The sequence below is a fragment of the Dermacentor albipictus genome, chromosome 5 (assembly GCF_038994185.2).
Source record: "Dermacentor albipictus isolate Rhodes 1998 colony chromosome 5, USDA_Dalb.pri_finalv2, whole genome shotgun sequence".
Lineage (NCBI taxonomy): Eukaryota > Metazoa > Arthropoda > Arachnida > Ixodida > Ixodidae > Dermacentor > Dermacentor albipictus.
In genome coordinates, this window is record NC_091825.1 from 51,011,966 (window position 1) to 51,030,319 (window position 18,354).

An 18,354-nucleotide genomic window follows, 5' to 3' on the forward strand; every position below is an offset into this window, starting at 1 on the left:
AATCACGATGACGGAATGAAGACAGCATGACGATCACGGCATGTTGCTGTTGGAGCTCACATGTGCACTCATGTGCATCACCTGCCGTTGTAGGTCATCTTAATTCGAACTATATCTGGTGTTCGTTCGCACTACAGTGGAATCTTGATGATACAACCACGGCTAATATGAATTTCCAGATTATAAGAATTTTTCTGTGGTCCCAGCCGAGCCCCATTACTTTGCAACGTGCTAGAGAACGGTTGTTACGAATCAATTTTCGACTCACGTCGGTTGATATGAAAATTATCGAACTTCTAAATTACTTTGGAACTTCTAAAGTGTGCTTGGTGAAAGCCAGACGCTGCTGTCGTCTACGCTCCGCTTCCCTGGCTTTGCTTTTCGGTGACATAGCCAGTCGCTGATGCCGTCTGCGCTCCAATTAATTCGCTTTTGATTAGATTAGATTAGACTGATTAGATCGTTTTTGGTACCCGGCGATCTAATCAGTCGCTGTTGGCGTTTCCATTCTGCCTCCCTTGCTTTTGCATCTGGTGACATGTTCAGTTGTCACATGCGCATTCGCTCCTTGTTCTTCTGGCGTTTGGTGTTGGGGAAATCTGGTGTCCGCTGCTGCTTCCTCGAACCGCTTGGTGCGGAATCACTGGGCCGCTTCAGAGCCATGCGTCTCACGCACTCGACTGCAATGAGATGTCTGGCGAAGGAGCGGCGGTACAGCTGCCACTGCCGACGCATGCGCGTGCTCGTTCTACCGCTACTGTGTGACGTGACGCTTGCTATGCACAGCTGCGCCCCCACCGGCGCGCCGGTTGCGTGGCTGCGTGGAGGAGAGGCCACAGTTGGCACGATTCCAGCGCACAGACAGACGCGACTGCGAGCATGAGCAATTAAAGGCTTTCGCTTTAAAGGGCCCCTGAAACGGTTCGAACAAATTTTGTAGACGCATAGGGTGCAGCTTAAGCAGAACATTCGCACCACAATTTAAGTGAAGCGTTACGTATTAATGAAGCTACAAGTGATCTTAAGTTACCCTCTTCCCTAGCCATACTTTTCCTCCTCAACTCGTTTGCCGAGCTATCGGGGCTAAGCTCCACCTTCACTGGTTCTGCGTCACGATGCCACGTCACATCGTCCACTTCCGTTTGTTTTGGAGCCCGCCCCTGCCTACACGAAACCTCTCTGCTAGCTGCTTGGCCGTCGACCCCAAGTGAGAGCTATCGAAACAGCGTGCGTTGCGAGCATTCTGTCGTAGCGCCGAACGTGTCTGGTATTCCGGTAATCACACACTAGCCAAATGTTTTGACGGAACGGTGGAGGCATAAACTCAAGCTGATGAAGGAACTTTAGCGTAAATGTACGTGAGCTGCCTGATCGGTCTCCACGGTTCAGCCACCCATTGGCGCAGAGCTTAACCAGCCAAAGAAAGAGCTAATATTGTTCTAATTAAGTGTAAAACATTTTAAAGATTTACAAAAGAACGTGTTAATGATTACACTCCTGTGGAAAATTTACACCGGCAGCAAAGAAGAATATATTTCATCACTGCTACTGTGTGTGGTTGAGCGCTATGCCACCAGGTGGCTGCACCGTACAGACCATTCACATTTGCGCTTCTGTTCATCCCCTGAAACGACTCGCAAGGGGACACGGCCAGGCCCTGTCCCCTTGTGCTTACGTTTACCCCAATCCCAGACTCGCGAAACACTATTGTGTTAATAATCTTCCGGTGTAAAGTGACGGCCGCAATCACTCAAATACTGGCACCGATCGGATAGCGGCAGTCCAATGTGCTGCAGCTAGTCCACTCGTCTACTGGCTTGCAGAGGGACACAATGTCGCAGCTTGACATATTGCCAGTCGCGACGTTTGTAGTCCACAATGCAACAAAGTTGAATCACAGTGCTTGTGAAAAGACAGACCGACACTGACGGCGGAGCTCTCGTCAAAGGCGGAGCACGTTGTAACACAAGCAGACGACGCTTTCTGTGTGACAGAAGTGCTTAAGTGTACGGAAAATTGTTCTTGTGCATTCTCTTTATGTTGCCTTTTTTTTAATAAAAACAAATGAACTAACATTCCAACTATTACGAACATAATTTGTGTACCATAAGTTGGAAAAATTATCGATCACTGTGCTGCAGGCTGCGTTCTTTGGTTTAGACGTGGGCGACGGCGAACGACCACCACCGGCAGCTGAAAGGCTGCACGCGCTCGAAGTTCTGAGGTGTGCTATGGCCGCGGATGAAATCAGCGACGACACGTGCATGTGTTTTTATGGATTCGAAAAGTTTGCTAAGTGACCTGACAAAGAAAAAGAAGCAGAAGGACATTCGAGACTTTTTCTTCAAGAAATAAATGCTTTTTACATGCGTGTGCCTGAGTGAGTTCACCTCTGACTCTTTCATTTAGCTAGTTTTAATTGTTTCGATGATACGAATTTTGGCTAATACGAATACTTTTCGTGACCCCATGAGATTCATATCATCGAGATTCCACTGTATGTCTGGTTGCTTTTCAAGCTGCGCTATCTACGCGATCGACCCACATTTTTCGGAGACAAAATTGACACGTGCTTGTGTGTGACCTTGGCTCCAACTAGGCAAAGAAATGCTTTGCATTTATATAACTACACCTTAGCCATTGTGAAAAAATTTTGTAGTGATTATTTACTAGAACATAAATGCTATTGCCAGTTTTTTGGAGACTTAATTCTTGAACCTTGTGCTAACACTGGATTTCTGTTAAATGGATGTGACTCGGCCTCAATTCTACAACTGGAACATTTTTATGAAGGGCATAATTATGTTAACTAATTCATTAATTAACTTAGCTCGGCCAAATTTTTTCAGTTAGTTTACATAACATTGCAACCGATTGTGCGATTTATTGTGTGCTTCTACGAGTAACTCATCAGGCATAACAGAATTTGCATGATTTACTCCAAGTGAGATTTATTAAAGGGACACTAAAGGTTACTATTAAGTCAACGTGGACTGTTGAAATACCATCACAGAAACCTCGAAACGCTTGTTTCGTGGCAAGGAGAGACTTATTTTAAGAGAAAATGCATTCTGAAGCGTCCGCGTACCTCTAGCGCAGTTCAAATCGCCCGCCCTCCGATCGAGGAGAACTGACATCATGGTCTCATAGTGACGTTGCGCCATCGTTGAGTAGAACGGCGTCCGCAGACGGCGCTACGGCTTTTCTGCGCAAAACGCAAACGTGCGGCCAGAAACAGAGCCAAGACAGAGCCGACAGCAGAGCGAAAGCGGGAGTATGGTGGCTAGCGGAAGGAGAAACTAATTACGTCCCACATTACGTCCCACGGCACATGGAAAGTCCGTTTTCGTTAAACTATAGGCTGCGGCGAGCTCGCAGCGTGGTCTGTGAGAAGTGACGAGCCTTTCCGCACTCGCAACAGGGCATAAAAAAGTGCGAATCGACGCAAAACTCGGCCTAGAAACGTGCTTCGCCACAGCCGACCCAGATGTCGTTTCCCGCACCGCCACCAGGCGCCGCTACTATACCTCAAGCTCCAGCGCAAGACGCCCATAAGCTGGTACTTCATTCTATGACGCAAACTTCGACGCTCGTCGCGATGGACCCTGACACCGACAGATTGGCTCGCGATGGTGGGCTCAACTTCAGCGATTTGAGCACCGACGAGCGCGACCTGCTGCTGAGGGCTCGCACTGCCGGCGTCGTTGCGTACGACGGCGGCCTCGACACCGGCTCTCCGGAGCGGGAAAGCAACGAGGGCTTCCCACGACATCACATGGACGTGGCATTCTCGCTGCCTGTTCCAAATGAAAGTTTCGCGAGCCAGCAGAACCCTCACAGCACGACACGATAACGAAAGTACTGAAACTCCAAAGCGTGTGCGGCGCAGAGTCGTGCGCGCAGAGTCGAGCGAAAACGAAACCTTTCGACCACCCATACTACTGAAGGGTAACGCCAAAATCTTAGTTTTTGTTAGAATCGAGTAGACGTAGACAACTAGCATTTTCTTCCGTCTTATAATCGAATGAAATGATATTTTTAATATGAGTAGTTGAGTATTAGTAACATAAATTACGGGGAGACCTTTTGTCATCGGTTTAGTACCGGAATGTCGCTGGGGGGTCTCAAATCGTGTCATGCATTTACCTCAATTTCTCGGTTACTAAAGCTCTGTTCGCGATTATATTGACGCCTTAGACGTTCTAGAACATTGCTCTACCACTTTAACTTGACTTTCTGGTAACCTTTAGTGTCCCTTTAAGTCTGTTTCCACTAGAAAAATAAAGTATCACACGCTCTATTGATTTCTGTCCGGTAAAACTTCAATTGAGAATCAGTGCAGCTCAGTATATTTTCTGTCTGTGTTCATCGCTTAGCTAAGCTGTTACCACCAAAGACGTATCTGTGGAAACTCCCCCCATTGTGCCAGCTTGCCAGCTCTGGTATTTGTGCAGAAAAGGTGCGTGTGGCTTGCAGGGCCTGTGGCTGGAGCGGACAACATTGGAGACGGCGTCCACTCTGCCAGGGCTGCTCCCATGGGCTGAGGTGGTAGGTCAGCAGGTGGACTGGGTGACCCCACTGGCGCACGCATGCGAAGCAGTTGAGGCCATGAGCAACGAGCTGCGCCGTCTCGTGGCTCTGCACTCACGCGAGCCCCACCGGCCTCTGGCACCCCTGAGCATGCGCCTGGCTGGAGCCATAGAGGCTGCTGTCAACGGAGGCCTAGCGAAGTACCACCAGGCAGGTCCTTCCCTCGTGGTGTCTTTGCAGTCTCCGTGTACTGCACCTGTGGATTAGTTTCTGTGGGGTTCTGCCATTGAGCACAAGGTTGCAAGTTCCATTCCTGGCTGTGTCGGCCATATTCCAGCTGTGGCAAAGTGCAAAAATGCTCTTGTGCTTTATGGACAAGGCGTTACTTCCAACTAAATGTTTTTTTGAAGAAACAGGATTTTAAATAGATGCAACCTAGAATAACCTATCGTGACATCACAACCTCCCTATCTCATTAGAAAAGCTATCTCTTTAGAATAGCTATCTATTTAAGATCCTGTTTCTTCAAAAAAACATTTAGTAGCAAGTAGTACCTTGTCCGTCGTACATCTTCCTCTTTCAGTCCGCGTTTTCGTGGCGCTCTTTTCTCCAAGTATGCAAAACCAACTCGCCCACATCAAGCTTCTGCTCTTCTTGCAAAATTGCAAGGGGTGTTAAGGAGGGTTGCTAGTGAAGCGTCAAGGTTACAAGTAATGTATAGGCTCTCACGAAGAGCCTGAGTTGGGTGCCTGTTTTGCACTTGCTATTTACACTGCTTTTAGCCAAGTGCTGTCGTGGGGAGAGTGAACCATACCACTGAAACACACCAATAGCAAACAGCACAAAACCCTATACAGTAGAACCTCATTCACATTCAAAGCATGCAGTACCAAAGCATGCAGTAGCCATCCAACGGCACTACGCCACACATGCTGTGAACCAGATAGGTGAAGAAGCTTATCACAATAGGGCTGGTGGCGATAGCTACCGTATTTACTCTAATCTAGGCCGGCCCCGATTCTAAGCCGACCCTTGAATGTCCGAAGTCAGAAAAAAATTTCAAAAACTTACTCGAATGTAAGCCGAACAAAAAAGTGAGGACAGCGTTCAGAAAATGAAAACAGTATTCATTTAATATTAACATGCCGACCTCACTCTGTCATCGCTGCTAGCCTTGTATGCTTGTGGATGTGCGCAAGCTCGCGTCCGCGTGCCTATGCATGCGCAGACAGTGCGACACGGCTCGTACGCATCGAAACGGGGCGTTATCTCGGTGAACAGCTCCTCCCTGTTATCATGCACTTATCTTCTTTATCGCTATGATCTTGTCGTGGCACACGCAAAAGGCGTCTCCCGTTGCCCCCTCCAATGACGGACGTTTTTCTCATCGATGCTGATGTCCCACCCGGCTTGAACGTTTGACAATGCCTCTGCAGCTAGCACAATTTTTCGTTAGTGGCGTGGCCCGTTTGGTGCCATTACAATAACGCCACACTGCAGCAGATACAGTCACGATACCGATACGACACAGGTCAAAATGGCGACATCGCTTGTGTACTTCGGTTGGCTGCTGGCATGGCTAGTAGCGGCTGCAATACTGACTTTTCTAGATGGCACTACCTATGCACCATATTTATCATTGTCAATGACAAACTAGCGTGCTTATTAAAATCCTCAAATCTAAGCTGACCCTAGTGTTTGGTATATGACTATTTGAAAAAGAAAAATACTTTCAGCCTAGATTCGAATAAACATGGTATGAATGCCATGTGTGATGACTTGGGAGGAGATTTGCTGGAGCTGGGAGCACAAAGTGAGGGCATGTTAGCATTTTCATGCGACAAGGCCAGGCGAGTGCTGTGGGGAAGGTGCCATGGCAGGCACCTAGTGCTCTCAGTCATGTGTGCCTCTCACGCATTCTTGTCCACATCGCATCTAGTGGCCAGAAAACGTATCATACGATGACATTTTGGCGATATTCTAAACATTGGTGCCGCAAGATCATGATTTCTCAAAGCATATTAACTAGGACTGTGCGAATGCCAAATAGTAGATTTCAAATGAAATATCAAATCGAATCAGGAAAAGAAAGAAAAGCCAATTTAAAATCTAATATCGAATACCCGAAAATTTTTCTCAAAATTGAATGCTTACAAGCCCCCCCCCCCCCCCCCCCCCTCAAAAAAAAAAAAAAGCAGTGTTGCAGATGCCCAGGAGTCCACTTGCATTACTTAACAAGAATGTTGCTAGCTGTAAGTTAGGTACCTGTGGATCAAAATACAGTAGACTTCCATTAATCAGACTGGTTATTTCGATTTTTTTTTTATGTCGATCTCAATCGAAGGTCCCAGCCGGCGTCCATTCGTGTCTGTGGGCCCAAACTTTCGTTATATTTACCCTAAAATTGGCCTTTGCTGGATAATTCAAACTTTACCAGTCAGCATGCACGCAACTGACCCCTGTGGGGACACCAGTAGCGACCCCTTAACTGGCAGCGTGCATCTTCGCAGAGCTTAGGGGGCAATAAATACATTGAACACGCTTAAGCTCCCATTGAAAATGGCTGTTTTTGGCCTGTCCTAGGAAGATCTTCAAGCAATAACAGTAGCCCCCAATTTCCAACTACTGTATACACCTGAATGTATGATTGTGACGTGTGGCCTTCTTTCTTCCCTATTTTTCCTGATGAAAGTCTGGAAAGCTATTTTCCAGACCTTAATGTATGAGCTGAGTTATCAGTGCTGGCATACTAATTTGGTGCTCCCTTTATTAACAGCAAAGCATATTATACATCTCGATTCATAAGCATCTAAGTTACTGATAGGTAGCAAGATTCTTGTTTAAGTGATGCCATTAGCATTGTGAGCATGTGCAAGCACTGTCTATTGCACAAAATTTGGAAGCATAAACGTTTGTGCTAAATGTTCTGGTATTCGATTCTATATTCGGCTTTTTTTCTCAATCCAGTCTGCTATTTGATTTGATACCTACTATTAGATATTCGTACACCTCTAGTTTCAATTGTTTCAATCAGTTACATTGACCTGGACAAACCTCACACGGAAAAAGAAATTGGCACCATGGCTGGCCAGTTAAAATAAATTGTCGCCATGGCAACTCTCTCTTTGGACTGCTCCACAGGCTTTTATGACCTTTATACGGCCTAAGCTTGTGTGGAGCGTAAAACTCCAAAGTGAATGGTGTCATATGGTCAAATGTGCTATGTTTGCACTTTATTTATTTATTTATTTATTTATTTATTTATTTATTTTGTTTATTTCGAATACTTTCCTGGTCCGAAAGCATTACAGAAAGGAGCGGTAAGTACAAAAAAAAATGAAAGCAGTGCATAATTACACAAAAACAGGTTTTAAAAAGCGGCCGCAAATATGGTAGTCTTGAAATTGTCAACATCAGATATGGCAGTGATGGAGGGTGGAAGGTCGCACCAGTCGGCACTTTGCAATGGTGTGCGATGCACATGGGGCTGCTTGACAGGTGAACTGGAAATGCATCAGTGGCTTTGACCATCATGAAATTCTTAGTACACCATTTTGGTGTGGCTGAACATAAAGCCAAATTCTGCAAACAAACTTCTTGGTGTGCTTTGTCACTGTTAAAAACAACAAAATTGATTTTACTATTACAGTTACTTTTCTGAGATGCCCAATTATTTAAAAACTTTTGTGGCCATGCCCATGTCTCAAAAATCTATTATTGACTGTATTCATAACTTCTAAAAAAAAAAGGCTGGACTCATGGCACCCTTGTGACACGTGATCCCTGTCATTTTCTGGTGCAGGCCTTTCTCAGTGGTGGTGATGCATCGAGTGAAGGGCAGGCAAGATTGCGGTCACTACTCCTGGATCTGGTGAGTTGCTGGATGATTGGGCTGTGGAACATAAGATTCTGAGGACAGAATGTTTCTGTCTGTCATGAAAAGTGGACTGTGATCAGGTTCCCATGTGTTCGAATTTGATTTTGCTGATAAATATAATTCATTCGCTTGTGAGCCCGCTAAGCAGATCTTGTAGTCTGTGTACACTTTGAATGTTTGCAAAGCGCTATGTAGGGGCAGGCATCGTGCTCTTGAAGCAGTAGTGCCTGTAGTGCTATTGTAGAAATCCGCATTTCCTGTGTCTGGATAGTTGTTGTAAACATTTTAGTGCAAGTCTTGCTGTGCATTGTTCATCTCTCTTCACGAGACCTAGTAATCACGGATCAGCAGAGTTCAGCAATGTCCCGTGTGAATTATTTATAGAGATGACTTGCTTCACATTGTGTGCTTTTCTGGAAGTCTCTGACTTCGTTATTTGACATGGTTGTTAGACGTTCCTTTAAACAGATCAGAGCTGATCCACAGCACCCCTTCCTACTTCTTAAGCCTCACCAGGTGCATGCACAAGTGCATGATGCCACCTTTTACTTTTGTTGCACACATTGTTGGATGCATGTCAATGCTCAAGCAGTGGTTGCAGACCATGCCTTCCCTTGTGTTGCCTATTTTTTCTCAATGGTGCGCTCAATCTTCAACTGCATTGGACATTTTGAAAGACTTTGTCTCCGTATTTTTCTGCGAGATGTGGAGCTTTGTTTGTATTGCGAACTTGTAGGTGCATGTGCTGGAAGGTGGCCTCTCCTTGCATGGGCGGCTGGCTCCGCCCGACCTGGGGCCCCTGCAGAAGCGGCTCGTGGAGCGCCTAGGGCAGCTTCAGCAGGCTGTGCGCGGTGCATCTGCGCATGGGTGCGTCCTATAACCATTTGTAGCAAAGCTTTTTTTGCCTACGTCGCCACGATTTGGCATGTCATTGTTGGCTCTTTCGCCAAGAAGATGCTGTCGCTGATCTAGCGACTATACCATCGCTTTCGAGGATACAATTCCTTTTGGGAGGTTTCGCATCACGTGCAACCAAATGCTTTGGCACATAGGCCAACAATATTCCTGACTTTGTGCCAAGCTCGCTATCTTCACACAGTGCCAGGACTGCTGTTGACAATATTCTGACAATGCAACCAGTGTCGAGTCACGTGAAATCTGGCATGAGTGATCACTTGAGAATACTGCCTCAGCATTGTAACCAGAAAAAATGTAATATTGGGGTGCAGCCTTTGTAAAAATTATGAGCGACGTTGCCTCTGACTGCCATGCTTATTACAGGCTGCTTACCACATTCACTGTGACGTCAGTCACGGGTGGATCATGGCAGTTATTCTTCCTCTGCAGCTGTACAGGGCTTTCCCGCAGTGTGCAAGTGACTTATTTGCTAGAAATGAAAGGAGAGAAAAAATTTTTCTTGTTTCTAATTTGACGTGTCACATCGTGGCACCATCCCACCGCAGCGTCAGAAAGCTTCAAAGCAGCACAGCCCCTCGGTGACTCGCAGGTGGGCCATGATGCACCAGAGGAATACGACAAGTGGCCCATCAGTTGGTCGTCACACACGGGAATCGAAACTTTGAAACTTGTTGCGGCAGTTTGCGTGTTAAGAGTTCCTGTGGTTTGCCAAAAGTGCCAATGCCCTAGTGATTGAAAATACCGTTTCCCCGTCTAGAGGAACTACAGCAGACAACTGAATGACATATGCAGCGAAGATGCGGAGGAGCCTGTATACTTCTGACAAAGGCTGTACATCTTGGCACTTGATGAGAGGAACATGTGTTTCTATGAAGGGATCGAGGAAGTAGCCTTGAAATGACTTCCATGTGCTTCATTGTTGGACTGAAAGGACGAATAAATGCTCCTTTCCCACATTGACAGCTAAGTGGCACCTCTGTTTTCCAGTTCACCACGACCTGGCTCCGCATGTAGCAGCAGTAGGTCATCCACGTCGTCTGGTGGACTCCTGCCTCCAGCGCATGTGAGTGTGCAGCCAAACTGGTTTGTTGTGTGTGGTGTCGTGATGTGCGCACTTGTGAAAATGGCTCATTGGGTGCGTGTGTGGGCTGCTGCTAAGCATGTGGTCTCGGGTTCGATTCCTGCGTCTATGAGAAATGCTGTAGTGGACGATTCTGAAATAATTTTGAGCACCTGGGGTCTTCCAGACTACCTAAAGCTGAGCACGCGAGCATTTTTACATTCTTTTCCCCATCGTGACAAGTTATTTAGCGGAACCCGAAGAAGCTTGGTGGAATTGGGGGGGGGGGGGGGGAATTCACTGTGAGGACACCAGCCTTGTGCACTGTCACCATGGCATGCGAAGGGGATGCTGTCTAATGACTGCTTCGTGGGGTTCAACATCCCAAATCAACAGCAGGGGCTATGAGAGATGCCGTAGTAGAGGGTTCTGGATAAATTATGACAAGCTGCGGTTCTTTAACCTGCATGTAAGTCTAAATACAGTCGACTTCCGTTAATTCGACCCTAATGGTACCAACAAAATTGATCGAATTATCTGGCGGGTCAAATTGACCAAAACTAAGAGAAAACGGCAGAAACGCCATTTGGCATTATTTTACCTATTATAACACTCCCCCAAACCAAGTGCTCGCCAATTTTCTGCACGGGAAAAGCTACTGTAAGAATGACATTAGAGCTCCTAAACTAAGTAGAAATGTAACGCGCACCCAATCTTTAGCAAGAAAAATGAGCAAGTGTCCAATATTTGTTGCACAATGCTGGCTGGTTTCTGAAGGGGGGACAGGGGTCTTGAGGCGGAAAAATTGTGAAAAATGATTTTTTGAGGATGACATTTTCAATACCTACAGCTACTATTCCTTTAATTCACCAAGTTTAACATCTCGCGGAAGAGTATTTTGCCCACAATGTCAGTTTATAACATCACAGTGAGCTGAATTCCACGCAAAAGCAACCCTTTTTATCTCGGCACATAGCTCTTTTCCTACGCACACAATCGCAGCCATCTTTGTCTCGTTAGAAGGAGGAGCCTTTCTTCTTCAATTTCCCGCCAAAAGTGACATAGCCGGCTCGTTAAAATCCGGGAAGAAAAAAAAGTCAAAACGCATGATCCCATTCGTCAACTAGTGCGCATAACCAGAAACGCATGCTGTGGTTGGCTGCGCGAGGTTCCTGTCTTCTGCCCCATTCCTCAGGCGACATGACAGCACGTCTCGTAGGTTTGTGACAAGTGCGCAACGATGTTCGATTCACTGGGGAAGTTCGCCACGAGGCACAACTTCGGCAAAAAGAAGTGATCAGCTTATAACTTTCCAAAGCATTCCATTCCTTCAGAGAACATTGAGAATGATCCGCCACCAACCGCTAGTGAAGCCGAAGCCACGGACGATTCTGAAGTAGGCTTAGCCAGCTCACCAACGAGTGAAAGTGTTTCGGACAGCAGCCGTGTTCCGGGTGACAGTGCAATGTTGCAGCTTGTGGATTGGCTGCATAGGGAGATGAATGCTCAAAAATACTTCGTTCTTGCTTCAACGCCAGCACTAAAGTGGAAATTGGATTTCCTCACTCGTGCTAGCAGCATTGTGGCCACACCAGTCGGCATCGAGGCAGACTTTGCTATCGTCAGTAGGACTCCGTGAACGCACTGATGTCGTTTGTCCAGTGCAAGGTCAAATGCTTTACTAGATGCCTGCCGCATGAGCCGAGAAGCTGGTTCCTGCCCCTCTCCTCTTTACTCTTCCCCACCTCGGTTAGCTGCAAGCGCTAGCTGCGGTGGCCGTTGCAAACCTAAATCACGCAGCCCTGCCTCTGAGATTTTAACGCCGTCTGTTGCGATCCCGGAGGCTAGACCCGCGGTCTCTCATCAAGCCATTAGTCGAGCGCGCGCCAGCCTAGTAATCATCACTTCCTCCGCAACAGGAAGTGGGTCGGCTGCGAGCCCATCTCTCCGCAACTACCCTGAACTACGGGAACCTCCGCTCCAATGGGAAGACTAGCGGCGTGGCAGGCATCTAGTAAAGGAGGCATTGGCAAGGTGTGCGGCGGTAGCGTCACAGTAGGCAAATGCAAACTGGGATATGGCCTCACCATAAAGATTGTTATCAAGTGCATGTGCTGCGGCGATGTCGCGTCGGCGTGAAGCCTGCCCCGCTTAATGGCAACCTTGCCGCGCGCGCAATGCAAGCCACTGAAAATTGGTGAACGGCACTAAACAATGTTTTTGCCTCATTTGGATGTCCGTAGTCAGAGCGGCTACATTCCTGGTGGCCTTTAGCCAATTTCACTGCAAAATATTGCAAAATTCCTTCTGCACCTTTGATTAAAAGTGATTGTATTTCTTTTTTTTTCTCATTTTCTCAAAACACCAATTCTTTACTTGCTGATCTGCGGCAGCGATATCTCTGCCTTCAAGGCTGGTAGAGCCATAATTTTTGTTGTGGCTCGTAGCTGAGTGTGCAAGGTACGCAATGATAAAAACAGGTTTTGGAATTTATGCTTTAAAAATTTTCAGTTCAGTGTTAGACAGTAGGGAACCCACATTTGGAACAGTGAAGATCGAATTGCTATAGATTTACTAATATTAGCTGTATCAAAAAAGTATTCCTACCATTGTATTCCTTATGTTTGCTAGTATACTAGGCATGTGCCAATATGAATTTTTTGTAGCGCGGTTATTTTTCTATTCTTTCTGCAAATGATGAACAGTGAATTTCATTTATCTTCAGAAGTAAATGGCCTGTTAGAAAAAGAATTACATATTTGAAATGGACACAAAAATCTTAATCCTTTCAGCGTCGATTTTTTTCACCATATGCGTCTGCCCAGGGTCGATTTTTTTATTGCAGATTCCATTTCTTCTTGGGGACGTATTTCGAAAAAAAAAATTACTGTAATTTTTCTACGGTGACCGTAAAGTGACAAAAAAATATTTTGCGTTGGTATGTATGTACTCTTTATTCATGAATAACAATAAAAAAAGGAAATAAAGTTATAAGAAATAAAATTTGATGCATTGTTACATATGCATAGTTCAAGGCTTTGAAAATGTGCACACGAGAATATTTTGCAAGTCTCAAGTGTTCCTGCTCTTACACTAACTAATATGTGCGTTCATAGCGTAATCGAACTGCATAGGTGCGCACTCACGAAAACTGTGTGGTTGTGTGCCCGTTAAAAAAGCGTGGGTGACAAATTTCCATTAGTCTTCATCTTATCGCCAACCAGTGCAATTAGTTTTTGCAAGTATCCAGAAGAAAAGAAACAGAAATGCATCCTTTTTATGCGCACCCCTGTGAGCACTAAACAAGCGAGAAACAAGTGGTCGCCCTTTGAGGGATTAGTAACGAGATAGCCATCAGTTTTGTAAGCGAAAGAAGCTGAAACCGCCTGCGGAACAAAACCCAAACTACTGCCTGGCTGCACGTGCACTAATGCACGAGCGGTAGTATATGGACGCACTGGAGCAAACTAGCTCTAAAACAAACCATGCAACGATAACCGAAAGAGGGAGGTGCATGAAAAAAATTCCCTGTATTCCCACATAGTGGCAGCACATGACAGAAAAGAAAGAAATCGAAAATTGGCGTGCTTTTTAAACATACAGACAGCGCCGTAAATATACGGCATCGACCATTTTGGACTTGTTCACGGCGCCGTATATTTACATCATTGACCCAAAAAGGATTAATAAGGTTGGAACGTTTCATTACTATTGATGAAAAAAGGAATATTATATCAATAGCAGTGTCACCCCTGAAAGGAACTGTCGTTGCATTGTTAGTGTAGAGAGAAAGCGAATATCCTCGGCAGCTTTTCAAGCAGCTGCAAAGCGGAGGCAGCAAGGAAACCCCCATCCAGATTATTCCCCTGGAGCCTTCTGAGCCATTGGCTATGACAATTTCATGCATGCAGGAGAATAAAATGCTTTTTTCGCATGGTGATTAGCTTTTTCCACTTTTCTCAACACACTTTTTTTTTGGTAATCAGCAATTTTCCGGGAGGCATAGTTACTTGCCTAATCATCCAATTTGAATAATTCTTGCTTTATCTGATACCTACACTCCCAGGGAGTATAATGAGCCTGTAACACCACATTTCTGCACCTTGAAACATATTGAAATTTTGAGGAAGCTAAAAAAAATATCGTATGTCAAGTTACAACTTCGAACTTTTGTAACTTTGTATAGAACATAGACAGAAACATGAGACTCCCTAAGCATTCAGGAATATGTTCACATAACTTTTACATTTCGTACCGCAAAACATTTCCTGCCAGTCATCTCAAAACATGGGAACAGGAAAAACTAAGATATTTTTCTCATTATATAGAGAAAGACTAATTACCATATTTACTCAAATCTAAAGTGCACTTTTTTCTGATAGAACGGGTCCAAAAATAGCGTGCTCGTTAGAATCAAGTATGACCCTAAATATGCGTTACCCTAGCATTTCAAAATTTCTGCCTCAAATGGCACTTCGAGCCTAGCTACCATAGCTTCCTTCGTGTGCTGTAGTACTCGTGCTTAGGTTAGTCCACCGTCCCTCTTCCCGTTTTCTGCGTTTGCTCTATCAGCATGGAAGTGCCGAGTGTGAAGACACCGAGTGTTCATCACGATGCCACAATTAAAAAGAACGCGATCATGTGGTAGAGATGGATGGAAATCGGGCCGCATCAGGGGCGTTCAGAGTGCCCGAAACTTACGTGCAGGATTGGCGTACAGAGGAGAGGCATTTTACACCGCCGGCTGCTACGTATGGTGTGGCCGTGCAGGCCCTACCTTGAAAGCGATCTTGAAGTCCACGCATGTAGGCGCACCATGCTGGGTTCTTGTCACTCAGTTCACATTGAAGCAAGAGGCTGCACAAATGTCAGATCGGTCGCTTTTGCTACCACACTTACTCATTGCAGCGTTTTTATAAAAGGTTTCCGTGGTCATTGAGTGAGACGTATTCATGTTTGCTTGTGCATGCATGACACCATGCTTGTTATTTTAGTTAGTAAGCGAATGTTTAAAAGTCTATATGGCCAATAAAACTACTGTCCTTACCTTTCATGTAGCTGTCTACTAATTTGCTATTGTAATCGATGCTTTGGCTTTCGGGCAAAACTGCAACTGTTTTTATTTATCGCAACTTTAGTGCATTGGGAGTAAATCTTTGTTTTCGATTTTCTTTTTCAAATGAGAGAATGTTGTATTTCTGTTTGAAAGAATGAAGTGTGTGGTACTTAAAGGACTTTCTTTTTTTTATGTCATGGCGAACAGGCGTGCGTTACAATCGAGTGATTTGTTTTTCTTTTTGATGACTGAACACGGGTGCATGTTGCAATCGAGGGCTCATTATAATCGAGTAAGTATGGTACATATTTGCATCAAGCACATTAAATTACATATTACCTACAAATATCATTCCTTTAGCAGCAATATCAATAATAGTATTGCTCGAGGCCCAAGTCTCCCTTAAAGCCTGCTTCGCTGCACAAATTGTTAGTCAGCTTCGTCGCAGTGCACATGTATTATGCGGTAAAGCATACAAATGCTGCAAAGGTGTTTTAGTTTCATAGCCGATTGCACCCCACAGGGAATTCTTGGCCCAGTTTCTTTTTTCTAAGAATTGCCGTAATCCGTAAAGATACCGTGGTCATACATTGTGAGCTATGGTTATTGCTTGAAATTCTTCCTAGGGCAGGCTGAAAAGAGGCGTTTTTGACGGGCGATGAGGTGTGTTCGCCACATTCATTGTTCCCCAAGCTCCTCCGAGACAGACGCTGCCACTAAAGGGGTCACCATAGCGATCAGGTGCATGCATGCTTACTGGTGAAGTTCGAATCATCCGGCGAAGGCCAATTTTACAGTTGAAATAATGGAAAGCTTTGGCCCATAGAAATGTTTAGGCGCCAGCAGCGACCTGCAGTCTGGATCGAGCTAACCGGAGTGCCCAGCAGGATAACGCCATGCCATCTAGGGGTGGGTTCTGAGCGTGCCTGCACATCAAGGAGACAGGGAGGCAGCAGCACAGCAACTCTGCTCTCCCTCTTTCTTTGCAATGTTGCACAGGGCAAAGGTGGGTGGGCACACAGTGAGGATGGTTTCCTGTGGAAGGTTCCTAGCCTGGGATATGATAGGGTTGGTACCAGATGCAGCATAAAAGCTGCTTGCTGTCAGTGGTGCAAGTTGTCTTGGTATATGTACATTTTTTTCATACCAGATCCTTCGATTTTCCTCTTGAAGATCATCCACTCATGGTCCATACAAACATGAATGCTTTAGCTTTAGCAGCTTGCTTTTCTTGCCAAAGTAGTCTTCTTGTTTCAGTTGTCAAATTCTCAGTGATGAAAATGCTTTCCTTTATCAAAATCCTACATCCAAGCAAAATCGCAGTCACTATTTATTTCATGCTCACATTAATCAGCACTCCTGTTTATACTCACACCCTTAGTCACTCACTCATGCTCACTTTCACACCTGTGAAATCAGTGTGGAACGAGCATGAGTCAGTGCACTCGTGAGTGAATGGGTGGACCTGTGATGTGCTGTGGTGCTAGTCTGGGCACAGTTGAATTTTGCCATTTAGTCGAAGTCTGCCGCATTCGCCTTTCGATTCACTCAGATTTGTCAAGGTGAATTCAGCAATATAGCGGAATGAAACAGCACCCAAGATGGCATCCCCAGACTGGTAGTGCATAAGGTTTAGCATTGCAAGGATACGTCTAGCTCAACACAGAAGTTTGGGCTAGTTGGTGGTAACGGAACTTCATCACAACAAGCGCTAAGGAATGCAAACACAAGGAAGAGACATATAGACTGGACGGGTGTTCGGAATCAATGGGAGGTTTAATGACAAAAAGACAGCAGCAAACATACTTGCGCAGAAACCTACAAAAAAGGAGTAGAAGGCGCAGTTGGCATGCTATAGAATTCCTGTGCCGCTTGAGATACACTTTTTTTTTGCATGCAACTTTTTTAGGCTTGTAGCGCAGCTCAGAAAGAGTAAAAAGGAGGGTGGAAGGAGTAAAGAAAGGGAATGGAGAACGGAGTGAGCGCTACTCTGTTCTCCGTTCCCTTTCTTTACCCCTCCCACCCTCCTTTTTGCTCTTTCTGAGCTGCGCTACAAGCCTAAAAAATAACATACCAACTTGTCCAAACTGCCGCGCTTTTGCATGCAAGGTCACTGAAGATATCATCATCATCAGCCTGGCTATGCCCAATGCAGGGCAAAGGTCTCTCCCATACTTCTCCAACTACCCCGGTCATGTGCCAATTGTGGCCACGTTGTTGACTGCAAACTTCTTAATCTCATCTGCCCTCCTAACTTTCTGCCGCCCCCTGCTACGCTTCCCTCCTCTTGGAATCCAGTCCGTAACCTTTAATGATCATTGGTTATCTTCCCCCCTCGTTACATGTCCTGCCCATGCCCCTTTCTTTTTCGTCATATCAACTAAGATGTCATTAACTCGTGTTTGTTCCATCCCCCAATCTGCTCTTTTCTTATCACTTAGCTCTGTGTGAGTACACTGAAGCTGTACTCGCACATTTATCGATTCTTTGCTATGGCACAAGGCCTCAAAGATCTCTCCAGCTTGCTGTATTGCAAAGCTGTGAAGGACACGGGTACCCTGAAAGTCGGGCATGCACAAGTACTGCCAGCAGTGATACATATGCCAATTGTCCGCCCCCCACCAATCACTCGATGCTCTCTTAATATTTCATTGGAACAGCCAACATAGCATGTGCCACATGAAAGTGGCAGGATGGAATAAATTGATTATGACTGAGACTATGACTATGACTGAGAAAGATTCATGGCAAGGTGCCTTCTCAAGATTCCTGCAAAAGCATCTCAAATTGCTTTAAGTGAATGACTCTTACCTCGTGCTGAATTTTGAAAGGGTCTTGGACTATCTTTCCAAATATTAGTATCCTCAGCGACCACTTTATACCGTTCCTATTGGTGTAGTTGATCTTTTTTGT

The 18,354-nt window shown here is 45.5% G+C and overlaps 1 protein-coding gene across 1 annotated transcript in view; it reads left to right on the forward strand.

The window, feature by feature from the left end:
* Positions 1 to 18,354, forward strand: part of spg (dedicator of cytokinesis spg) — a 180,427-nt gene that overhangs the window by 149,844 nt on the left and 12,229 nt on the right. Inside the window, exons 30-33 of the mRNA XM_065428472.2 lie at positions 4,477 to 4,740; positions 8,333 to 8,401; positions 9,144 to 9,274; positions 10,313 to 10,388. Coding sequence (XP_065284544.1) covers positions 4,477 to 4,740; positions 8,333 to 8,401; positions 9,144 to 9,274; positions 10,313 to 10,388 — 540 coding nt within the window. The remainder of the gene's footprint in view (positions 1 to 4,476; positions 4,741 to 8,332; positions 8,402 to 9,143; positions 9,275 to 10,312; positions 10,389 to 18,354) is intronic.